The sequence below is a fragment of the Oncorhynchus tshawytscha genome, linkage group LG17 (assembly GCF_018296145.1).
Source record: "Oncorhynchus tshawytscha isolate Ot180627B linkage group LG17, Otsh_v2.0, whole genome shotgun sequence".
Classification (NCBI taxonomy): Eukaryota; Metazoa; Chordata; class Actinopteri; order Salmoniformes; family Salmonidae; genus Oncorhynchus; species Oncorhynchus tshawytscha.
Genome location: NC_056445.1, coordinates 8421241 through 8448313, shown reverse-complemented (window position 1 = coordinate 8448313; position 27073 = coordinate 8421241). Strand labels below are relative to the sequence as shown.

Here is a 27073-nt window from a genome sequence, read left to right as displayed (position 1 = left end):
GCTCTTTTGGCCACACACCCCAGTGGTGGTTTCGGCGTTGAACTGAGAATGCATGAGCATAAGGCTGCATACCTATTGTAAAGAAAATAGTGGTGGACCTTTGATGCTATGGGGCTATGTTGCTCCCACATGGATATCAAGGATCTGGAAGGATTCTGTAGGGAGAAATGGCCTCCCATTTTAGAAAAAGGATTGTCGTTATCCTCACAAGGTAAAGGTATTGAAAACAGGGGTGTGAGAAAAACAATTATTACTTGTTAATTTCTCTGAGAAATTGTATTAGTATAACATAATATAATTTCCCTTTTTTTTAGCATACAATATACAGTACTAGTCAAACGTTTGGACACACCTACTCATTCAAGAGTTTTTCTTTATTTTTACTATTTTCTACATTGTAGAATAATTGGGAAGACATCAAAACTATGACATAACACATATGGAGTCATGTAGTAACCAAAAAAGTGTTTAAAAAAAATCTAAATATATTTTATACTTGAGATTCTTCAAAGTAGATACAGCTTTGCCTTGATGACAGCTTTGCACACTTTTGGTATTCTCTCAACCAGCTTCATGAGGTAGTCACCTTGAATGCATTTAAAATAACAGGTGTACCTTCTCAAAAGTTAATTTGTAGAAATGATTTCCTTCTAAATGCGTTTGAGGTAGGGTGGTACACATAAGATAGTAAAAGACCAAGTCCATGTTAGGGCAAGAACAGCTCAAATAAGCAAAGAGAAACAACTGCCCATCATTACTTTAAGACATGAAGGTCAGTCAATCCAGAACATTTCAAGAACTGTGAAAGTTTCTTCAAGTGCAGTCGCAAATCCAATAAGTGTCATGATAAAACTGGCTCTCATGAGGACCACCACAGGAATGGAAGACCCAGAGTTACCTCTGCTGCAGAGGATATGTTCAGTAGAGTTAACTGCACCTCAGAAATCGCAGCCCAAATAAATGCTTCACAGAGTTCAAGTAACAGACACATCTCAACATCAACTGTTCAGAGGAGACTATGTGAATCAGGCCTTCATGAATTGCTGCAAAGAAACCACTACTAAAGGACACCAATAAGAAGAAGAGACTTGTTTGGGCCGAGAAACACAAGCGATGGACATTAAACTAGTGGAAATGAGTCCAAATTTGAGATTCTAAGTTCCAACCGCCGTGTCTTTGTGAGACGCAGAGTAGGTGAATGGATGATCTCCTCATGTGTGGTTGCCACTGTGAAGCATGGAGGAAGAGGTGTGATAGTGGTGGGGGTGCTTTGCTGGTGACATTGTCAGTGATTTATTTAGAATTCAAGGCACACTTAACAGCATTCTGCAGCGATACGCCATCTCATCTGGTTTGCGCTTAGTGGGACTATCATTTGTTTTTCAACGGGACAATGACCCAACACAGCTCCGGGCTGTGTAAGGGCTATTTGACCAAGAAGGAGAGTGATGAAGTGCTGCCTAAAATGACCTGTCCTCCACAATTACCCAACCTCAACCCAATTGAGATGGTTTGGGATGAGTTGGACCGCAGACTGAAGGAAAACTAGCCAACAAGTGCTCCGCATTTGTGAGAAGCATTCCAGGTGAAGCTGGTTGAAGAATGTCAAGAGTGTGCAAAGCTGTTATTCTACTTTGAAGAATCTCAAATATAAAATGTATTTTGATTTGTTTAACACTTTTTTGGTTACTATATGATTCCATATGTGTTATTTTATAGTTTTGACGTCTTCACTATTCTACAATGTAGAAAATAGTAAAAAGAAAGAAAAACCCTTGAAACTTTTGACGGGTACTGTACCTCAGTATTTTCTAGAGTTAATTTTGCTCATCTTTATCAAGTGTGTCAATAATTTCGGACCCCACTGTATTCCGAGCGTTCCCTGTCACACGTCCAATCACATTAGAACTTTAATTGCTTGGCATTTCTGAGGGAAGGTCATTCTTGCCGTTTGTCAGGAGGAGGCAGAAATGCATACCTTTGACTGGTCTTTAACACAAGCCTGGGGTTTGGTTCATCTTACCATCTTGGGCCAATTATTGGTGAGTTGACCTTTAGGGGAACACATTGGAGAGCTGTGCAGAGTCCCAAATGGCACCATATTCCCTTCATAGTGCACTACTTTTGACCAGGGCCTGTAGGGCTCTAGGGATTAGGCTGCCATTTGGGGTGCATCCTTGTTCTATGGTATGTCTAGAAGGCACAGAATGACAATGATCTGTTTCTATCGATCTATGATATTGTCCGTTTGATTATTGACAGACCGGTATTTATTGACCAACACCATTGAAGTCAATGTCCTAATTTGATCTCAATCATAACATGTCGTAACTGATTTAAAAATGACTTGACAGATAGAACTCAATCTAATGATGGCGTTAAATAGGGTTTTGTGGATATTATGAAAGGTGTCCTGTCGGGGGTCGAGTCCTGTACATTTTTCTGTTTACATTATTAACAATATTGACTTGCTGTAAAGAAATGTTAACCTGCACTTGTATGCCGATGATGCTGTTCTGTATGCTATTGGCCCCACGGTTGACCAGGCTCTATCTGAACTACAGTCTGACTTCCTTGCTTTACAGAAAAACTTTATTGACCTGAAATTAGTACTGATGTTGTTCCCTAGAGCACATAAAAATACTTTTGATGCTTTAAACCTATTGCATATTGATGTGTTAGTTAAGAGGCTGAGAATAAAAAATGGTCTTCCTCTATAGAAGTAGGTCCTGCCTCTCGCTACATAGTAGAAAGCAGATGATTCAGTCAACGCTCCTGTCGGTCCCAGACTATGGCCACATCGTCTATATGAACGCAGCTGCCACTTCATTAAAGCCGTTAGATGTAGTTTATCATAGAGCATTGCACTTTATTACGGGCGACAATGTTAGTGGTCATCCCTGCAGTCTCTACCAGAAAGTTGGTTGGCCCTCTTTGATGTTACGTCACACAATACATTGCTATGTTTTCATTTATAAAGCCCTTTTTCACAAAGTCCCACTGTACCTAGCAGCATTACTAAACTTTAGACATAATATTACCACACCCCATCTCGGGGATGTTAACTCTGGACATTCCTTTGGTCTTTACTGAGTTAGGTAAATCACATTTTAGTTCTTGCACCTTATTTGTGGAACAATCTACAAAATGTTCTTAAATGTGATGTTCTGGGGCCTCGAGGTGAATATAGTGTTTCTCTTTCTTCTTGCATTTTGTATTTTCTGTCATTTATGTCATTCAGGGCTCATCTGTAAAAGAGACCTTGGTCTCAGTATGACTCCTTGATAAAATAAAGGTTCTATAAAATACTATTTTCTTACTGTGGATGGGATACATCAGTCTGATCCTGAAAATCCATGACCCCTACTGCAGTACCATGCACTTATTGTATTATAGAGAGTGCTGCTAGTCCTCCATTGAAGCCCACATTGTGACTTCCATGACTTCCACATGGTGACTACTTGCTATAAATAGAAAGCCTTTGACACATGATGCTCGTACGTTCAGGATAGTGTGTGCCGCTGTCCTTGGTTCTGAAAGGAGAGGTCATTATAATGGATGGCGGGGACTGTGGCCGTGGCTGTGAGAGTCTTGGTGCTGGTGGACTCCACATGTGTCTGAGAACTGAGTAGAGGCCTGGGGAGACCAGAGGGACTGACTAAAGGCTGTCGCTGATAACAAGAGAAGGAGGAAGTGATGGGGAGGAAAGAAGGGCTCTCCCACTCTCTCAGAACCCGCTCAGCAAACCGGGAACATTCCTACAACATTAGCTAAGATTTACACTAAGTTCTAGTTATTCTGGGCATGCACTTCACAACTTTCTAAAATCTTAACAACGTGGATGTGCTCACATTTCCAGATTTCCTTGTCCCAAATCTTTCATTCTGTCCATCCTCAACCACAGGACGGTGGTGCTCACATTACACAATGATTCACGAATTGATCTTGCTCTGCATTTCTCAGTTGTCGTAGGAAAAAAAATGCCAACACGCAAACGGCGAGCTGCTTTATTACTGTGCACGTTAGTACGTGCAGAAACATAAAAAGGAGACGGAGACGCTGTCACGCCCTGACCATAGAGAGCTTTTATTCTCTATGTTGGTTAGGTCGGGGTGTGATTTAAGGGTGGGTTATCTAGGTGAATTATATTTCTATGTTGGACTAGTATGGTTCCCAATCAGAGGCAGCTGTTTATCGTTGTCTCTGATTGGGTAGCCATTTTCCCATTGTGCTTTGTGGGATCTTGTCTATGTAAAGTTGCATGTGAGCATTATATTAACGGCACGTTTCGTTTGTTCGTTTTGTTCTTTAAAGTTTTCTATTCCAAAATAAAGGATGGAACATACTGCATCTTGGTCCACTCCTTATAACGATCGTGACAGACGCAGAATATTGACTTTAAATAAAATCATATGAAATGATCTTCTTGGTTTCTGTCACAGTAACTCTACAGGTGTAGTTGGCAACTCTATCAACCACACCTCTAGGGCTGGTCACCCCAGTTGTGTACCGTATGAACGACAACCCTAGGAACCTTACCTTTAACAGTAGGACCCATCCCTCCAGCCCTCACTCCTGGGTAAAAAGAAGAAGAATAAAACGCCAGATATTGATTAACCCCCTTATCGTATGACGGCGAGGTTGCATGGTGAAGCAAGCGGTTCCCATGGTAACAGGTAGCTACGTCGTCTGCCGGGCAACTGGAAGAGAGACAGGAAGCAGTGCACTCTGAGTGCTATTAATAGTCCCTTATCGGTGTGGCGCAGAGCGGTGATGTCACGGCCCTTGTCAGATGAATCCGGGCAAACACATGTTGTTTGTTCTAGCAGTCAGAGTAAATATGTAGTCGTTTTGGCATGGTCTGTGGCTGCAGCAGCTGACAACAACACTGACTGGTATAGGCTACAGTATCTCTGATGTAGTGGATGCACTACAGACATTGAGATATTTGTTGTAGATCTGGATACAGAGATGACTGATGTGATTGATGTTGTTTAGTCTGTCAGACATGATTGATGTTGTGCACATTGATGAGGGCTCTTTAGTGCCCTAATGGCTAGTGTGTGATTGGTGCAGCAGCTCTGTGGTTGAGTGTTTTGATTGGTCAGGTTCTCTAGATGAGAGATGTGGCTGAGGACACTCAGATTCCACTTGATTGTGGAGAGGATATGTGGTTTCATGCCTAACTCAGACCCTATACCAATGTTATTGAATTAGGTAAACCAGTGGACTGAACTGATCATAAAAGCTGAATTTGCACTTATCCATAAACCTTGACTGTACTGCACTGTACTGTACTGTATGCTCTGAAGTTTCCCCTAGGTGTAGATCTAGGATCAGCTTCCCCTCCCCCAATGCTACACTCATCCGAGATTAGCGTCTAGGGCATCTTCACCCTACACTGTCTGGTTCTACACTCCTCATCGTGTCTTCCCTGTTCCTCTGCCCCATCCCACATGAGCAGGTATTGCGTCCATGACGGTGCCAGTGTACATAGCCGAGACGTCTCCCCCCCACCTGAGAGGCCAGCTGGTGACAGTAAACACACTGTTCATCACGGGAGGCCAGTTCACTGCCAGCATCATAGACGGGGCCTTCAGCTACCTACGCCACGATGGATGGAGGTGAGACAATTGCTCTACATGCCTCATCTTTGAATATCTAAAAAAATATATAATTTATCCCCATTTTTATTTTTTAAATTTTTTTTAGTGGGTAGATCATATTTAATAGGTCAGATAGATTGTAGATTCGATAAATATAATTGTCTGCATAATTTCCAATCCCCACATATTTTATGGTAAATATATATACACTGAATACAGTTGAAGTTGGAGGTTACATACACTTAGGTTAGAGTCATTAAAACTCGTTTTTCAACGAGTTTTGGTTAGTCGGTTAGGACATCTACTTTGTGCATGACACTAGTCATTTTTCCAAGAATTGTTTTCAGACAGATTTTTTTATTTATAATTCACTGTATCACAATTCCAGTGGGTCAGAAGTTTACATACACTAAGTTGATTGTGCATTTTAAACAGCTTGGACAATTCCAGAAAATGATGCCATGGCTTTAGAAGCTCCTGATAGACTAATTGACATCATTTGAGTCAATTGGAGGTGTACCTGTGGATGTATTTCAAGGCCTACCTTCAAACTCAGTGCCTCTGCTTGACATCATGGGAAAATCCAAAGAAATCAGCCAAGACCTCAAGAACAAATTGTGGACCTCCACAAGTCTGGTTCATCTTTGGGAGCAATTTCCAAACGCCTGAAGGTACCACGTTCATCTGTACAAGCAATAGTACGCAAGCATAAACACCATGGGACCACGCAGCCGTCATATCACTCAGGAAGGAGACGCGTTCTGTCTTAGAGATGAACGTACTTTGGTGCAAAAAGTGCAAATCAATCCCAGAACAACAGCAAAGGACCTTGTGAAGATGCTGGAGGAAACAGGTGCAAAAGTATCTATATCCACAGTCCTATATCGACATAACCTGAAAGACCTCTCAGCAAGGAAGAAGCCACTGCTCCAAAACCGCCATAAAAAAGACAGACTATGGTTTGCAACTGCACATGTTCGTACTTTTTGGACAAATGTCCTCTGGTCTGATGAAATAGAACTGCTTGGCCATAGTGACCATTGTTATGTTTGGAAGAAAAAGGGGGATGCTTGCAAGCCAAAGAACACCATCCCAACCGTGAAGCACGGGGGTGGCAGCATCATGTTGTGGGGGTGCTTTGTTGCAGGAGGGACAGGTGCTCTTCACAAAATAGATGGCGTCATGAGGAGGGGAAAATATGTGGATATATTGAAGCAACATCTCGAGATGTTAACGCTTGGTTGTAAAAGTCTTCCAAAGTTGTGGCAAAATGGCTTAAGGACAACAAAGTCAAGTTATGGGAGTGACCATCACAAAGCTCTGACCTCAATCCTATGGAAAATGTGTGGGCAGAACTGAACAATCATCTGCGAGCAAGGAGGCCTACAAACCTGACTGAAAAGCTGACTTACACCAGCTCTGTCAGGAGGAATGGGCCAAAATTCACCCAACTTATCGTGGGAAACTTGTGAAAGGCTACCCGAAACGTTTGACCCAAGTTAAACACTTTAAAGGCAATGCTACCAAATACTAATTGAGTGTATGTAAACTTCTGATCCATTCTTAAAATCATGTGGTGATCCTAACTGACCTAAGACAGGGAATTTTTACTGGGATTAAATGTCAGGAATTTAGAAAAACTGAGTTTAAATGTATTTGGCTAAGGTGTATGTAAACTTCTGACTTCAACTGTATATACAGTATATTTCTTTATTATTTTCCCCTAACCTTACCACCCTCTCCTAATTAGAGTAAACTAATGAACAACAACACTTAGGCTTCTACTTCCAGCTTATACATACTATATAAACTCAGCAAATAAAGAGATGTTCCTTTGTCAGGACGATGTCTTTCAAAGATCATTCGTAAAAATCCGATTAACTTCACAGATCTTCATTGTAAAGGGTTTAAAACAGTTTCCCATGCATTAACAATTAATGAACATACACCTGTAGAGCGGTCTTTAAGACACTAACAGCTTACAGACAGTAGGCAATTAAGGTCACAGTGACACTAAAAAGGCCTTTCTACTGACTCTGAAAAACACCAAAAGAAAGATGCCCAGGGTCCTTGCTCATCTGTGTGAATGTGCCTTAGGCATGCTGGAAGGAGGCATGAGGACTGCAGATGTGGCCAGGGCAATACATTGTATTGTCAGTACTGTGAGACGCCTAAGACAGCGCTACATGGAGACAGGATGGACAGCTGATCGTCCTCGCAGTGGCAGACCACATGTAACAACACGGTACATCCGAACATCACAACTGCGGGACAGGTACAGGATGGCAACAACAACTGCCTGAGTTGCACCAGGAGCGTACAATCCCTCCACCAGTGCTCAGACTGTCCACAATGAAACAGTCTGGACTGAGGGTTTGTATGCCTGTTGTAAGGCAGGTCCTCTCCAGACATCACCAGCAACAACTTCGCCTATGGGCACAAACCCACCGTCACTTGACCAGAAAGGACTGGCAAAAGGTGCTCTTCACTGATGAGTCACAGTTTTGCCTCACCAGGGGTGATAGTCGGATTCACGTTTATCGTCGAAGGACTGAGCTTTACTACAAGGCCTGTACTCTGGAGCGGGATCGATTTGGAGGTGGAGGGCCGTCATGGTCTGGGATGGTGTGTCACAGCATCATCGGACTGAGCTTGTTGTTATTGCAGGCAATCTTAATGCTGTGCGTTACAGGGAAGACATCCTCCTCCCTCATGTGGTACCCTTCTTGCAGGCTCATCCTAACATGACCCTCCAGCATGACAATGCCACCAGCCATACTGCTCGTTCTGTTAGTGATTTCCTGCAAGGAATGTCAGTGTTCTGCCATGGCCAGTGAAGAGCCCGGATCTCAATCCCATTGAGCACGTCTGGGACCTGTTGGATCGGAGGGTAAGGGCTAGGGCCATTCCCCCCAGAATTGTCCGGGAACTAGCAGGTGCCTGGGTAGAAGAGTGGGGCAAAATCTCACAGCAAGAACTGGCAAATCTGGTGCAGTCCATGAGGAGGAGATGCACTGCAGTACTTAATGCAGCTGGTGGCCACTCCAGATACTGACTGTTACTTTTGATTTTGACCACCCCCTTTGTTCAGGGACACATTATTCCATTTCTGTTAGTCACATGTCTGTGGAACTTGTTCAGTTTATGTCTCAGTTGTTGAATCTTCTTATGCTCATACAAATATTTACACATGTTACGTTTGCTGAAAATAAACGCAGTTGACAATGAGAGGACCTTTCTTTTTTTGCTGATTTTACATTTTACGGTCACAGTATATTTGACAATAGATGTCTTTTGTTTCTTTTTAATCCCACCCAGTATCTAAAATGGGGAGGATTCTGTCCATAATAAAGCGTTGCTCTGCCTTTCTTGACAACACTATCAACAAGGCAGGTCCTACAGGCCCTAGTTTTGTCGCAACTTGACTACTGTTCAATCATGTGGTCAGGTGCCACAAAAAAGTACTTCGCAAAATTGCAATTGGCGCAGAACAGGGCAGCACGACTGGCCCTTGGATGTCCACAGAGAGCTAATATTAAAAATATGCATGTCAATCTCTCCTGGCGATTGACTTCATCACTCCTTTTATTTATGAGAGGTATTGACATGTTGAATGCGCCGAGCTGTCTGCTTGAACTACTGGCACACAGCTCAGTGTATACAAAATACAACAAAATCACGTTTTTGACTGCACTGGGCCTTTAAGACCAATCTGCATGTTTTGAATGCTCCCTCCCACTGCTCTTGTCACATTCCAACATCTAGCACTGACTCTCAACACACCACTACTTTCAGTTGTTTATGCATCCTGTATTCATCATGGCCATGGACACAGTGCTGCTAACCTTGTTTATGTAGACTTCATCCTATTTGTTTGTGTTTAGTTTCGTGTTTTCATATTCCGGTCTGAAACCAGGTTTCAGTGGGATATATCAGGTGTTAGGATAACTGTTGATTTCTGAGACAGACCGTATTGGGAATGCTTCCAAGTGGTGTGTGAGTACAAACATTGAAATGTAGTTTCATTCATGTGAAATGTAGTTACATTAAGTTGAAAAAAAATATTCATTCGTCTGTCATCTGTGAATCGTGTCACGTCAGATGGCAGGCCCAGTCGGGACTAGCAGATCAGATCAGTGTAAATGTCAGCAGCAAAAGATGTGGATCCTCGTCCTGCCTCCAGCTGATGCAACAGTCCCTCAGCGCAGAGCAGGGATATGTTGAAAAGATAACATCCTTTTATTGTTTTTGTAAATCTAAATGCTACATTACATCACTGGCTCCTTGTAAAGTGAGTATTGCTTTGTCCTGCCTGAGGAGATTATTCAGAACAGCTTCCTTGAACTTTCCACAAGTGCTGGATTTATGCCATAGCTGTCAGTGTGTGTCCTTGCATTCCTCTTCTTTTACTGATTTGACAAGTTGCGTTTCGTGCCAAGTCTTGAGTCCTTGAAAGTTTCATTTTTAATGATGTGCTCTGCTCTGTGGCAGGCTTCTATTTGACAGTCAACCCTGTGAAGCCGATTTAAAAATGTTCAATGACACAACAGAGTTGTTACTTTAGGCTATTATTCACTGTGTTGTTAGCCTGGTAAGGATTTGATGTGGGTCCTGAGAAATCAAATTTGATTTGTCAGATGCTTCGTAAACAGCGGCTGTAGATTAACAGTGAAATGCTTACTTACGGGTCCCGTTCGCATTGTTGGAAAAGGACCCATAAGTAAGTATTTCAATGTTAGTCTATACCTTGTTTACATTGTTACTGCTTGATGAAGGGTGGGAGTGTAGCACAGATATTATGCGCGCATTCGAGCGGAGTGCTTTTGTCAAGACCTCGACCAACGTTGGTCACCGCCTTTCAAAGTGTGTTGCATTATGGGTATACACATTCTCAAACTTACGACTACATGTCGACCGCATGACCTTTACAACAACCATGTGATCATAGGTCATGAACCTTGGAGTGCAGTCGACCGGAAATGTCTGCATCAGTTGCTAGCTATCCCATAAAGCCATCACCGAAAACACATATTTTCATTTTCAGTTGGTCTTTGCTAACTACCTGTTTTTTTGACAACGTTTGGAACATTCGTCTCACAACAGAGTCTTCAACTGCAAAGGGGCATTGCCTTCCACTCCATTGTGGTCCTTCCCATTGAAGAGCTTGACGTCCGGTGCAACGTAATGGAGTGTTTATAGGTAATGTGAACGAGGCTTAAGTAGACTACAGACGTGAATGCTGGGACATTGCTACACTGTGGGAGGCAACCCATCAGTGGTCCCTGCTACGCTCCACAGCTCGGCGTTTCTCCTCTCGCCCCCTCTCGGATGAACAGCTCATTTATCTCTATGTCTCTCCCCTCTCTCTCTCTTTCTCCCTTTTTTTCCATCCCTCACCTCCACCGCATCTCCCCCCTCTCTCCCTATCTTCTCCTCCTCCCCCTCTCCAGATATATTTTATGTTGGGTCTATTGGTGGTTCCTGCTGTGCTGCAGTTCATGGAGTTTCTCCTCTCAAAGATGAAACAACTCATATGTTGAATTCTTTCTATCCCTCGTTACCCCCTTCCTGCCAGTGGTCCCTGCTGTACTCAGGTTCATGGGGTTCCTCATTTTGCAAGAGAGTCACTCTCACAGATGAAACAGCTAATATATTGCTCTCTCCATCTCTCTCTCTCTCTCCCCCCTCAACGCCCCCCTCCCTCTCTCTCCCCCTCTTCTCCTCTTCTCCAGGTATATGTTGGGTCTGTCGGTGGTCCCTGCGGTGCTCCAGTTCGTGGGGTTTCTGTTCCTGCCAGAGAGCCCCCGCTGGCTGATCCAGAAAGGCCTTACCCAGAAGGCCCGGCGCGTGCTCAGCCAGATTAGAGGCAATCAGAACATTGACGAGGAGTACGACAGCATCAAGAACAGCATCGAGGAGGAGGAGAAAGACTGCGGAGGAGGTGAGAGGGGAGCAGGAGGCTCAGGAGAAAGACACACATAAATGAATGAATGCATCAAGGAACATGCACACACAAACAAACTTGCATGCACACACACAGGGAGAGGAGTGGCCCATGTGCCCACTGTCTGTCTGTCTCTGTCTCTCTCTCTCTCTCTCTCTCTCTCTCTCTCTCTCTCTCTCTCTCTCTCTCTGCGCTCAGACGAGAAAGCTTTATCAGATGGTATATAATCTCAGTGTTACACTCCCATGATGTGGGACAAAACAGTTAGCCTCTTCGGAGAACATTGACCTCTTCTGAGAATCACAAAACAGCACTCAAATGCAGTCTGTCAGAGCCGGCGACTCAGAGTAGACTGAGTCGCCTGGCGAGACCAAGGACATTGAAGACATTATTTTCTATGAACGTTTTCTGAAAGAAGCTTATTTATGGTAGTCACTGTGTCTCCATTGAAGGTCAGTGCTAAAGTGAATGTATATGTGTGAGTGTATGGAAATATATGGGTCAAGGCATGGTCATAGACCTAAGCACGGACTCAAACTCAATGAAACCACCGTACATGATAAACTGCATATATCCACGTGTTGACATGAATAGCTGATATACACATGTATTGAAAGTAGCCTATATGGACAACCAATGGTTAGACAAATGAGTGTTTTGCACTGCGTTATCAAGTCAATGACATTGTATACAGTAAGGTCAGTCCAGCCTTCAGCACATGTATTCAGCTCTTATTATCCCGATGACACCAAGCCAATCTCCTGAAAAGAAAAGAGAGGGAAAAGAAAGGACAGGAGAGGTAAACATGCATCATTCCTTTTGTTCCGTAATTAACCCTTCCTGACAGTCCTACAGAAAACACTAACCTGTGATTGAGTACCTCACGCTGGGATTGGTCCACAATGGGGAGCCTTAGCCAATCAGAGTGCTAGAGTGTGGTCAGTGGGGCCACAATCCAAGAACGAAAGGGCAATAAATTGTAACTCTGATCATTGTCGGGTGTTGGGGGGGATAGGCTCACACCTGGGAAAACAAGTGCTTCCTTTGCCCTCTTGCTCCCTGACATCTCTGTTTCCTTGGTAACCTCATCCCTTTCTCCCTCTTTCTCTCCTGGTCTCCATCACCTCTGATGTAATGATAGTGAGTGTCACTCTAACCACCCAAACACAGCCAGGATTAAAGAGCAATAATAATCACAATGACACATACAAAGTGACAGGGCAACACAACGGCAATAACAACAACATCACGACACAACATAGTCATATCTGTAGCAGTCAATTCTCTCTGGATGAAAGGGTAATATGTTACATAGAAACATACAGGGTGACGGAGCAACACAACATCAATAGCAACAACAACACAACGAACAACAATAGCTGTATCAGTCACTGCTCTCTGATCTCTGATTCACTTTGTTGTAGTATATCTTATTAAAGCATTGGGCTATCATCTCTGGTGTAGAACATGTTAGAAATGCTAGTCATGCATGAATTTCCTGTGATCTTATTGCTACTAAGATAATCTTCCATCCAAGATAAAAATCATTTCAGGAAAGATTATCTTAATCCTATACGAAGCTTCCAGGAAACACACCCCATGTTTTTATTCAGGCCTACCGATCTGATTATATCTACATAGATTAACTTCCTTTTCCTGGCGTATACGGCTGGGTGCAAGCCTATTGCCAGTCAACATGATCATGTTTTCCTCTTTAAAAGAGTGTTTTATCTCAGTGTTAGTTAGACACCGTAGTAGCCTAATAGGGTGAAGGACCTTCACACACAGTAAGTCAGACACACAGGTAATTAAATTAACAGAAGAGGCACCGTGCTTCTCAAAGCTGTTTCCTTTGTGATAACGAGCGCCGTGTGACTGTAGGGCAGCTGTGCTTCTAGCTCATAGGCAACTTTGCAGTCTTTTAGTTTTTTTGTGTTATTAGCCCAGAAATGTTTTGGTGTTATTACAAACATCCGGAAAGAACTTTTGGATATCAGAGCGGCGGTAACTCACCAACATTACCAGCATTACAACCAGGAATACGACTTTCCCGAATCGGATCCTTTTTTCGTACCCCCAGGGCAACTGAACTGATTTCAGAGGCTTATCGGCAGAGACGAGGTATTCAGAGTGGACTTCTAGTCCGACTCAGGAGGCGCGCACAACACCCACCGCTGTTCTGCTCCTTCCAGCCAGTGCTGCCACTCCTCCAACACCATCTTCACCACCAGGAGTTCTCTGTTGCCAACATCGTTGTTCCTCTCAGCAGGATTGAGACGATGGAACAGGAAGGCACAGGGATGAAGCTTCTGGTCCTGGGCAGATTGCTGGGACAGGATGGCCCCCACTCCAACATCTGAAGCATCCACTTCCACCACAAATTCACACGAGGGGTTCCGGATGGATGAGGATGGGTGCTGTTGTGAACTGATGCTTCAAGTCCACAAAGGCTTTGTCGACAGCTGGAGACCAATTGAACGGTACCTTGGGGGAGGTGAGTGCCGAGAGGGGGGCCGCCAGGGTGCTGTAGTCCTGAATGAAACAGAGGTAGAAGTTTGCAAAACCAAGAAACTGTTGCAACTGCACCCTGGACGTTAGTTGAGGCCAATCCATCACCGCTTTCACCTTTCCAGGATCCATCTGAACATTGCCCTCAGCAGTGACATATCCCAGAAAGGTGATAGAAGAGCGATGGAACTCACTTTGCGGCTTTCACGAACAATTGGTTCTCCAGGAGGTGCTGAAGAACCTGTCTGACATGGAGGACATGTTCTTAGACAGATTGGAGGAAAAAACAGGATGTCGTCCAGGTAGACGAATACAAACCGCTTTAGCATGTCCCGAAGCACATCATTGACTAAAGCCTGGAAGACAGTGAGGGCATTGGTGAATCCAAATGGCATGACCTGCTCCTCATAATGTCCACTGGCTGGCTGTCTTCCACTCATCCCCCTCGCGTATCCGAATCAGGTGGTAGGATTTCTGAAGGTCCAACTTGGAAAACATGGTGGCCCCCTGGAGAGGTTCAAATGCAGAGGAGAGGAAGTGGGTAATGATTTGACAGTGATATCGTTAAGTCCCCGGTAGTCAATGCACGGGCCTTGTCCTTCTCCACAAAGAAAAACCCTGCGCCGGCAGGAGATGCAGACGGACGGACGGCCCCAGTGGCCAGAGACTCCTGTATGTATTCATACATAGCAATGGTCTCTGGTCCTGACAGAGAGTACAACCGACCCCGAGGTGGTGTAGTGCCTGGGAGAAGATCAATGTCACAATCATAAGGACGGTGCAGGGGAAGGGAAGTAGGGAAGTAGCCTTGCTAAACACTTCCAGGAGGTCATGGTATTCTGTGGGGATAACAGAGACATCCACAGTCTTGCTAACCTCCTTAGGAAGACAACTAGGGGAAGGCTGTGCTGCTTGAAGGCAGTGGGAATGGCAAAATGGTCTCCAATCCAAGATGGAGCTTGTGGTCCAGTCAATCACAGGATTGTGCTTTTGGAGCCAGGAAAATCCCAAAACAACCGGAACATGGGGAGATGCAATGAGGAGGAACTGTATGGTGTCACTGTGGTTACCAGAAACCCGTAATTGAACGGGCACGGTACTATGGGTGACAGTTATTATTCATCCTCCGCGAGTGCTCCCAAACTGATAGCCTAGTTCTTTCCAACTGCATAGGCTCAGGAGTTACTCACCCGTCATAGATTCACGAGAAAGCTCGGGGTGGCTTCGACTCCTCTTGGAAGAGCTGCCTTCGGAAACTTCCAGATTCCATAGGAGAAGAACACACCATATCGGTTGCACGAGTGTGCCAGAGACCAGTGTGCCAGAGACCAGTGTGCCCGAGACCAGACCTCCTCTCTTGCGTTCCCTTAGGCATCCATCAATGTTAATGGTTAAGACGATAAGGGATTCGAGGTCCACTGGCAGTTCCCGAGCAGCTAGCTCATCCTTTACCTCCTCAGATAATCCGTGCAGAAAAGTATCGAAAAGAGACTCCGGATTCCAGGCGCTCTCGGCGGCCAACGTGCGATGGTCCACCGCGAAGTCTGCCACACTACGGGAGTTTTGACGTATGTCATGCAGTATGCTGGCCGCCTTTCTCCCGGATACCGGAGAATCAAAAACTTCTCACCTCTGCCATGAATTCCTCCAAATGACAGATTGTTGTTCACAAACTGTCGTAGCCCAGGAGAGCACCCTTCCCGACATTAGTGTAATTATATCTGCTATCTTCGATTGGTCTGAAGAAAACAAAGATGGCTGTAGCTCAAAAATAAGCGAGCACTGAGAAAGAAAACGCTGGCAGGTACCAGGATACCCCGAATATCAGGATACCCCGAATATCGCTCTGGAGGAGGTAAGTGGGGTTCACGGGGAGTCGGGATAGACTGTTCAAACTCACTACAGATAGGGCAAAATATTACCGGGTGATTGGGGTTTTTCAGTGGTGGCATACAGTCTGAGCTAACTCCCTGATTTGCTCCATAAAGCCTTTAACCTATGGCCGTGGCGTTCCGTCAAGGACCTGAGCCCTTCCAAAAGGCCCTGTAGCATCTTCTGCTGTCTCCTAATGGTGGCTCCCTGCAGGGAGACAGCGTGGCAGAGCTGGTCCAAGTCTGCTGGGTCTGTCATGACCAGTTCGTACTATCATGACACAAGGCGAGACCCAGATGCAGACACAGGAGGCAGATGGTGGGAGTCTTACAATATTTATTAATCCAATAAGGTAAGGCAAGAGAATGGTCGTGGACAGGAAAAAGGGTCAAAACCAGTTCAGAGTCCAAAAGGTACCGAAGGGCAGGCAGAATCAAGGTCAGGGCAGGCAGGATGATCAGGCAGGCGGGAAAGTAGTCCAGAGTCAGGCAGGGGTCAGAACTGGGAAGACTATCAAAAAGAGAATAGCAAAAATAGTATTGAAAAAACACGCTGGTTGACTTGGCTAACATACAAGACGAACTGACACGGGGATAAATACACTGGGGAAAATAAGCGACACCGGGAGGGGGTGGAGACAATCACAGGAACAGGTGAAACAGACCAGGGCATGACACATGAAACCAAAAACCTAAAATAAACATTTTAGGTTCTAGATATCACCTTTTTCTTCTAAGGGTGTATGTACTGCATACACCCTTAGAGCGTTGGACTAGTAACCGGAAGGTTGCAAGTTCAAATCCCCGAGCTGACAAGGTACAAATCTGTCGTTCTGCCCCTGAACAGGCAGTTAACCCACTGTTCCTAGGCCGTCATTGAAAATACGAATTTGTTCTTAACTGACTTGCCTAGTTAAATGAAGGTTTAAAAAAAAAGATATATATATATATATACATATATATAGTACTAATCATTTATTACATTTGGAAAGTGCTTTTCATTTTTCAGAATTATCTGAAAGTGCATAAAATAACTCCACACATATATTTTTTAGCACAACTGACACAAAGAACACAGCTGACACTACAAGGGACAAGGACACTAAGGAGCACAGCTATCATCAGGAAGCCTTCCTAAAGAGAAAGGTCTTTAGGCCCATTTTAAAGGAGTCCTGAGTCTGTGGTGCCTTCAGGTGGTCCGGGAGGGCATTCCAGAGGCTGGGGGCGGTCGAGCTGAAAGCCCAATCCCCCAAGGAGCGGAGCTTGGTCCTGGGGGCGTGGAGGAGCAGGCTATCGCTTGACCTGAGGGTGCGAGTGGGGTTACGGAGGGAGAGCAGTTCTTTGAGATAAGGGGATTTTCCATGACTTTCCATACACAGGAAAGTCAGCAGGAAGGTTTTAAATTCGATCTTGTATGAGACAGGAAGTCAGTGCAGAGATGCCAGGATGGGGGTTATGTGATTATTTGAAATGTGACCTTTATTTAACTAGCTGTAACAGCTTTCTTTAGGGGAAGTAGAGGCGGACCAAAATGCAGCGTGGTTTCTTTGATTCATGTTTAATAACAAAAGATAAACACAAACACTATAAAACAATAAACGTGGAAAACCAAAAACAGCCCTATCTGGTGCAAAACACAGAGACAGGAACAATCACCCACAAACACACAGTAAAACCCAGGCTAAATAAGTATTATTCTCAATCAGAGACAACTAATGACACCTGCCTCTGATTGAGAACCATACTAGGCCGAAACATAGAAATACCCAAAACCTAGAAAAACAAACATAGACTGCCCACCCAACTCACGCCCTGACCATACTAAATAAATACAAAACAAAGGAAATAAAGGTCAGAACGTGACACTAGCCAAGTCAGTTAAGAACAAATTCTTATTTACAATGACAGCCTACCCTGGCCAAACCCCGGACGACGCTGGGCCAATCGCGCGCCGCCCTATGGGACTCCTAACCACGGCCGATGTCATACAGCCTGGATTTGAGCTAGGGACTGTAGTGAGGCCTCTTGCACTGAGATGCAGTGCCTTAGACCGCTGCGCCACTCGGGAGCCCAATGTGATGGTGTTTCCGCACTCTCACCAGGATCCTGGCAGCCCTGTTCAGGTTGTAATAGAGCTTCTGGAGACTCCTGCCAGGGAAGCCGATGAAGGGTGTGTTGCAGTAGTGCAGCATTGAGGAGATAAAGGCATGGACGAGATTCTCTGCATCAGACTGAGTGAGGGTAGGACGGAGTTTGGCAATGTTCTTGATGTGATAGAATGACGCTTCACACGGTTGTTTGATGGCTGTCAACGGTAAGAGGGGAATCAAGTTTCAACACCCAGATTGGAAACTTAGTGGGAGAGAGCGATGCTCTGTCTAGCGATACTGTATAGATGTTACAGCTGTCAAAAGGCTTTGTCTTTCAACTAGATAATTAACTTATCTTCACCGGGTTTCTTGACAGGCTCTGAGATAGCTTACTGCCTCCGAAATTATTGTCACAGACCTTTTTTTTTTGCCAGTACAATTTAAACCTGATTTTTCAGCCATGAAGAAAATTGTTTATCCTGTGCTTACCATCCACAGCAATTTCCCCACCGCACAATCTCCCCATTTGATTCATAATTGCCATTTTGATCTCAATGGCTGCTGTGCTTTCAGGTAAATTGAATGATGCAGTATGTCATTCCTAATGAGTACAAGGTATGCTACTATATTTGTTATCTGCTCGCTGTACAAATTTACAATGAGGTTTTATTCCTCTCTCTCTCTTTGTCTCTCCCATTCTCTCTTTCTCGCTCACTGATATGTGGGCAGAAGAAGCAGATGAGAAGTTAGAGGAGATATTACACAGATAGACATTAATCCCGGAGATAGAGAGTGTAGCACAAGTCATGCCTCTTCTCCTGCTCCTCTTCTGCTTAATTCATCATTTACCGTTTTAACATTTTATGGAATCTGTTGGTTGGTGCCTTAGATCTGATTAAATCATGTACCTGTTGGAACTTCGTTTATGGGGAAATGATAGGAATGTACATTATATTTAGATTTGCATAATGAGAAATGAGGGAATACGAAGAAGCACCTAGGATAATTTGCACTTTTATGAAATGTAGATGTTCAGATAGATTCCTTCAGTTATTAATGCCTGAAGCTGGGATACATCCAAAATGGTACCCTATATAGCCTAATAGGACTCTGGTGTTGTAGATAGAGTTCCATTTGGTACACAGACGTTTACTCATTCACCCGTTGTAGAGACTTGTTTTTCTGTCATTTGGACTTAGTATGAGGCGTGTCGTGGTGCGTAACAGTCGAATGACACCCACGTTCATTTCCTAGCTTTGTTATCTGGAGACACTAGGGGATTTGCATTGTTATTTGAAATAAGGGATAATTTAATATTAACATGCTAGCGGCGTTATCTTCTAATTAAGTTCAGCTAATCGAGTTTTGAATGAATATTCCTTTTCTTCCACTCTCATTTATTCTGTTTTACTTTCAAGCCCATTTAGAAATAAACTGAATTAGTTCATCTTGCTGAATATGTTTTCAATGATTTTACCCGTAAATATATTTGACCCGTGGATACAACATTTTCACAGACAATCAACTATGACTTACTTTATAATACTAGATGAGCTGGTATTGTACAGAGAGGGCCATTACATTCAACAAAGATCCCAATGAAGTCATGTAATGATGTAAAGGAAGCATTAGAGGAGAATGGAAGACTATGAAAGGCTAGAGGACAGCTATTACAGATGATCTCTGTCATAGCAGATGAAAGCATGCTAGGCGAAAGCCCCGCCTTATCTCAGCTCACTGGTCACCATAGCAGCACCCACCCGTAGCACACGCTCCAGCAGGTATATTTCACTGGTCATCCCCAAAGCCAACTCCTCTGGCCACCTTTCCTTCCAGTTCTCTGCTGCCAATGACTGGAACCAATTTCACAAATCACAGAAGCTGGAGTCTTATATCTATCTCCCTCACTAACTTTAAGCATCAGCTGTCAGAACTGCTTACCGATCATTGCACCTGTACACAGCCCATCTGTAAATAGCCCACCCAACTACCTCATCCCTATATTGTTTTTTTGTTTTTTTGCTCCTTTGCACAGTATCTCTACTTGCACATTCATCTTCTGCACATCTATCACCCAAGTGTTGATGCTAAATTGTAATTATTTTGCCACTATGGCCTATTTATTGCCTTACCTCCTGTATATAGATTTTTCTATTGTGTTATTGACTGTACGTTTGTTTATCCCACATGTAACTCAGTGTTGTTTGTGTTGCACTGCTCCGCTTTATCTTGGCCAGGTCGCAGTTGTAAATGAGACCTTGTTCTCAACTGGCCTGGTGAAATAAAAACATTATTTAAAAAAAAGCATAATGAGTGAAGACAGAGCAATACTCTCACTCTCCACCAGTCTGATACTGGCCCTCTTATAAGCTACTTATCACACAATATTCTCTTGTGACTTAGCAATAATGAACATTGTGATGTAAGTGTGCTGAGATCATTGAAGAGCTAATAACCTTTGTCTATTAGGAGCCATTTGAGTCTATTATTTGAGGTCTGTGAAGTTTGAGGTCTTTGAAGCACAGGAACACAACCCTGTACATAATAGCCAACCAAGAACAACCTACGCACAAACCTCTCGGTACTCAAATGGCTCCTAAAAGACACAGGTTATTAGCCCTTCAGTGATCTCAGCACACTTACATCACTATGTTCATTATTGCTAAGTCACAAGAGAACATTGTGTGAGAAGTAATATCCATCAGAGTTGTAAATGTTGCTGAAAAAAGCAACAAAGTTCTCCTCTCTCTCTCTCTCACTCACTCACTCACTCACTCACTCACTCACTCACTCACTCACTCACTCACTCACTCACTCACTCACACTGTCTCTCACTCTGCCATTTGGATCACATTTACGGAGCCGTTTTTAGAAATCCAGGAGTTAGTTGTTAGGGGCTGTATCCCCCACCCTGGCAGAGCTGTATCCCCCCCTGGCACCCCCCACCCTGGCAGAGCTGTATCCCCCACCCTGGCAGAGCTGTATCCCCCACCCCCACTGGCAGAGCTGTATCCCCCTCTGGCAGAGCCCCCCACCCTGGCAGAGCTGTATCCCCCACCCTCCCCCCCCACCCTGGCAGAGCTGTATCCCCCACCCTGGCAGAGCTGTATCCCCCCCTGGCCCCCCCACCCTGGCAGAGCTCTCTCTCCCACCCTGGCAGAGCTCTCTCTCTACCATTTGCATTGGGCATGTGTTAGTCTGGGAACAATGAATCTCAATGAGCGATTACATTTTTTCCCCCAGATGAACCACATAATGGCCCAGATATTATCTTCTACCTCTAGACTCCCAGCTCTAGGGGGCTGAGATGGGGGCTGAGATGATTGGTTGAAAGTGTGTGTGTGTGTGTGTGTGTGTGTGTGTGTGTGTGTGTGTATGAGTTGCTCACGTGTTTTTGGAACAGTTCACATGTGATCACGTAGTTTTTCTGTAAGGGTTCAATCGGGACGGAACTCTATGACGTTCTATAGTTAGTGTTTGTCACGTGTATGTGTACATGTACAGTGGGGAGAACACGTATTTGATACACTGCCGATTTTGCAGGTTTTCCTACTTACAAAGCATGTAGAGGTCTGTAATTTGTATCATAGGTACACTTCAACTGTGAGAGACGGAATCTAAAACAAAAACCCAGAAAATCACATTGTATTATTTTTAAGTAACTCAATTTGCATTTTATTGCATGACATAAGTATTTGATCACCTACCAACCAGTAAGAATTCCATCTCTCACAGACCTGTTAGTTTTTCTTTAAGAAGCCCCCCTGTTCTCCACTCATTACCTGTATTAACTGCACCTGTTTGAACTCATTACCTGTATAAAAGACACCTGTCCACACACTCAATCAAACAGACTCCAACCTCTCCACAATGGCCAAGACCAGAGAGCTGTGTAAGGACATCAGGGATAAAATTGTAGACCTGCACAACCCTGGGATGGGCTACAGGACAATAGGCAAGCAGCTTGGTGAGAAGGCAACAACTGTTGGCGCAATTATTAGAAAATGGAAGAAGTTCAAGATGACGGTCAATCACCCTCGTTCTGGGGCTCAATGATCATGAGGAAGGTGAGGGATCAGCCCAGAACTACACGGCAGGACCTGGTCAATGACCTGAAGAGAGCTGGGACCACAGTCTCAAAGAAAACCATTAGTAACACACTACGCCGTCATGGATTAAAATCCTGCAGCGCAGGCAAGGTCCCCCTGCTCAAGCCGGATGATTTAGAGGAGGAATGGGAGAAGGTCATGTGGTCTGATGAGACAAAAATAAGCTTTTTGGTCTAAACTCCACTCGCCGTGTTTGGAGGAAGAAGAAGGATGAGTACAACCCCAAGAACACCATCCCAACCGTGAAGCATGGAGGTGGAAACATAATTCTTTGGGGATGCTTTACTGCAAAGGGGACAGGACGACTGCACCGTATTGAGGGGAGGATGGATGGGGCCATGTATCGCGAGATCTTGGCCAACAACCTCCTTCCCTCAGTAAGAGCATTGAAGATGGGTCGTGACTCGGTCTTCCAGCCTGACAACGACCTGAAACACACAGCCAGGGCAACTAAGGAGTGGCTCCGTAAGAAGCATCTCAAGGTCCTGGAGTAGCCTAGCCAGTCTCCAGACCTGAACCCAATAGAAAATCTTTGGAGGGAGCTGAAAGTCCGTATTGCCCAGCGACAGCCCCGAAACCTGAAGGATCTGGAGAAGGTCTGTATGGGGGAGTGGGCCAAAATCCCTGCTGCAGTGTGTGCAAACCTGGTCAAGAACTACAGGAAACGTAAGATCTCTGTAATTGCAAACAAAGGTTTCTGTTCCAAATATTAAGTTCTGCTTTTCTGATATATCAAATACTTATGTCATGCAATAAAATGCAAATTAATTACTTAAAAATCATACAATGTGATTTTCTGGATTTTTGTTTTACTGTCTCTCACAGTTGAAGTGTACCTATGATAAAAATTACAGACCTCTACATGCTTTGTAAGTAGGACAACCTGCAAAATCGGCAGTGTATCAAATACTTGTTCTCCCCACTGTACGTGAGTTAGGGTGGTGAGTGATGTACTGTACAGTATGTTAGTCATTTCCTCCTGCCATATTGAAGGTAAACCATAGATGCGCTATAGCCCTGCATGACGTCCCAGGTGTTTGAGAACAGCTGTGAGAGCTTTCAAGAGTGCTTCTGCCCCCAATCCTCATCCTACGACACACACACACACACACACACACACACACCTCATCATACGGTACATTCTTCCCACTGGGAGCTCGACATACTGTAGTTCACTTCACAGTGATAAAGTATTTACACTCATTGACTGTAAAATGTGGCACAGGAGCTGGACCAATAAAAGAACAGCTTTCAGCCAAATGTAGCCAACTCTGTGGTGTTCCATCTAGGAGACATGAAAGGGACTGCAATTTTACTGACGCTTTTTCCCCGTTCACTTCTCTCTGTCTAGCTGTCTCTCTCTCTCTCTCTCGCGCACACTCTTTCTCTCTCTCTTTCTCTTTCTTACCTCTTCTCAGAAGTAACGTTCCTATTCTAAATGTTTGTTCTCTAGTGTGAGATGGTTCTAGCCATACAGACAGAGGCTCAGCCTAACATAAGTTATTAAACATGTACCCAGACATAGCCCATGTCTGTTATGATTGAATGGATCAATTTGACCATTGATTTTTGTCCTGTTTTTGTCGGAGAAAATGCTTTTGTTTTTTTGTCTTCTGAAAGCACCATCGAATCCCTTTCTTTTAAAGGGTCCCGGGTGACTTTGTAGCAGACATCTTTTAGCAAGGTTTCAGAATCCTAGCCAAAGGGATTCTGTTGTTGTGGTGGCATACAAGCCTTTTTTTTCTTCTTAATGAATCCTGGGACTCAATCACGAGGAAAGAAAGCTCTGATGGAAAGGCAATGTTTTTGTGTTCACCAGCAAGGACAGAGGCATCACATTTTAAAAGAGAGATGAAGGCAGTAGTAAGATTAGTATTCCTGCAACATTATTTTGTTGAAATATAATTTCATCTCTGAGAAATGAAGATACTTCATTGTACCCAATTTGGCCATTATAATTTTTTGGATTCATATAATATTTTATAAATATAGTACCCAACATCTGATTTGGACCATAGTCCTTTCTAATAATAATTAAGACATAAACAATCCCCAAAACATTGAAAAAGTGTCCCATGGACCGCCCAGTCCCCACCCCAATCCTACCCAAATACAATATCAGTTCTCTATGTCTGAGAAGTAGTACGAAGCTGTGGCTTGGAGTATTGTTTCTTCATATGCATTCCCTGTTAATCTGGTGATGGTTATTTTCCTCCGTTCAGAGAAATTAGTCATTGAAGTTGTTTGCATTATTTCCCATAAACAGTGTGATAGTACCAGGTGCCGCTGTTTTTGCTATATTGCCCGACATTGATGCTTTCAACTCTAATGTTATCAAACACACACTGAGCTCTAGTCAGCCTGATTCTCTGGAGGTGGTTGGGGTGGTGAGAGAGCGAGAGAATGGATTTTTTTCTAATGTGAAGAAGACATACTGTAGAAGGTTGTGGGATTGTGAGGCTTTTTTGACACAGAAACTGAGAGAGAGAGAGTTTGTGTATGTGTGTGTGTGTGTGTGTGTGTGTGTGTGTGTGTGTGTGTGTGTGTGTGTGTGTGTGTGTGCGTGAGTGTATGCATCAGAGGTAGTTGGCACTTATCTTAATCTGTAGGATTACCTGTTAGCCTTTTGTTGTTTAGCTACATAACTATTCACCATTAGATGCATCCATTGCCAAAGATTCCGGCTTTACCTTAAACTAATGATCTCTATAGATAGGAGTGAGAGAGGACATGGAGCGAAAGAGACAGATAAGCGAGAGAGAGAGAGAGAGATAGAGAACAAGAGAGAGAGAGAGATAGGAGAGATAAAGGGAGAGGGATAGAGAGAGTAAGAGAAAGAGCAAGAGGGAGCTAGAGAGAGAGAGAGAGAGAGAGAGAGACAGAAATACATTGTGAGAGAGGAGAATAACGAAATAAAGAGAGAGAGACCGATAGGAGAGAGTGAGAGAGCAGAAGAGGGAAATGGAGAGGAGAGACCGTGAGCATAGAGAGAGAGAGAGAGAGAGAGCGAGAGAGAAGGAGAGAGAAAGAGAGCAAGAGAAAGAGCGGTAGAGAGAGAGCAAAGGAGATCAAAACTCTCAACACTTCCAGTCGCCTGCAGGCTTTTAGCTGCTTATTAATTTTGAATAAGGCTGCTAGTGCAAATTCCTAGATGTGATCTATGCACATGGAGAAGAGAGAAGACAGTCTGCTAAACTCAGTATTTCGGGGCTCTGTAATTTGAATGTGTAAATATGTGATCATTATTTGCTATACTGTAGGTGCATAACCAGATTGTTCGATCTGTCTTCAAATACACATTGTAGAACTCCTCTTAGATGTTTAGTATGGTGAGCGTTTGCATTGTACTTACTGTTTAGGTTTGTGCATCTCTCCCCATATCAATAATTTTCTCTGTGTGTGTGTGTGTGTGTGTGTGTGTTTGTGTGAGCATGTGTGTGTTAATGTGCATATGTGTGCATGTGTCCTATCTTCCTCTTCTCTCTCCTCTCTTCCATTATCAGCCTGGTCCCCGAAGGCTCCGATGCTGGACAATATGCTTCTGTTCGTTCCTTCCTTATCCCCCTCTCTGTATCTCTGCTCATCTGTGTTATATAAACGCCATTGCCCGTCCCTTAATGTGTCCGTTTACGCTCATCTATTAGAGGAACCCTAACTGAGCTGTACTATGCGTCATCTATGCGCACACATACAGTAATGCTATATGCAGCCTGCCCTCCCACTGCTATATGCTCAATATGAATGCTCAATGTCAATGCAATCATAACGGTCCACAGGTGGGCTAGAGGAACCTGTTATCATTTCAGTGAATGAATGATCATGAATGAAGGGAGATGGGAATAGAGAATGCAATCTTAAGCTATGAAATGCAGTAAACGTACACTGACAAGCTTGCTTAACTGTTAAATGATGCAAGTACTAAATCTGAGCTAGAGAGTGGATCAGTTTTTAAAAAATGCCTCCCTCCTGTTTCCTGGCTATCTGTGTGAAATGCGATCTAACTCTCACCAGTCTCCCCTTTTGAACTCTTACATAAGCGGGAAAAGATGTCCAACTAGGAAGAGAAGATTTCTCAACACTTCAACCTCAAAGTGAAAACCCATGTAACTGTAGCTCTCTGCTCTCTCCGTGCATGATGAAATTACACTGCGATAAGCTCTCTCCCCTGATTCATCAGTTGATCCGTCAGATGGTTTGTTGCTTTGTTTTATTTGCCGGTTTGCACTGGGAGGTTTTTTCAAACAGCATCGGGCTTTGCACTGACATCGGCAACTCTTTTATCTTCAAAGTAAAGTCATGTCCCCTACTCTTCTGTCATCCTGATTGTGTTCTTGTCTTCTGTTCTTCTGTTCTCTCCTCCTTCATATTAAACTGTATATCAGTGTCTCCTGAGAAGACAGCAGAGTGTTATTGACCGTAACTCAGTGTCAGTGTTTGTTCTTCTACAAAGCCAAACGCTACGGAACAGAACAGGCCTGATCATAAAGGATTGATCACTAGATCTGTGTCTCATAGCCTTGACAGAAGAGCTCTCACACAGGGATAGGTTTACAGACAAAAGGATACCGATAGTCCAGACAGACTAGGAGAATTGGGCAAAGTGTGTGTGTGTGTGTGTGTGTGTGTGTGTGTGTGTGTGTGTGTGTATTCAGACCCTTTGACTTTTTCCACATGTTGTTAGGTTACATCCTTATTCTAAAATTGATTAAATCATTTTTCCCCTCCATCCATCCACACACAATAACACATAATGATGAAACAAAAACAGATTTTTTTGTTGCAAATTTATTATAAAAAAACTGATATCACATTTACATATGTATTCAGACCCTTTACTCAGTACTTTGTTGAAGCACCTTTGGAAGCAATTACAGCCTTGAGTCTTCTTGGGTATGACACTACAAGCTTGGCACACTTGTAGTGTCATACCCCATTCTTCTCTGCA

General features: G+C 43.9%; 1 protein-coding gene across 1 annotated transcript in view; it reads left to right on the top strand.

The window, feature by feature from the left end:
* LOC112216788 (proton myo-inositol cotransporter) overlaps positions 1-27073 on the top strand; it is a 69362-nt gene that overhangs the window by 7940 nt on the left and 34349 nt on the right. Inside the window, exons 2-3 of the mRNA XM_024376857.2 lie at positions 5465-5624; positions 11339-11547. Coding sequence (XP_024232625.2) covers positions 5465-5624; positions 11339-11547 — 369 coding nt within the window. The remainder of the gene's footprint in view (positions 1-5464; positions 5625-11338; positions 11548-27073) is intronic.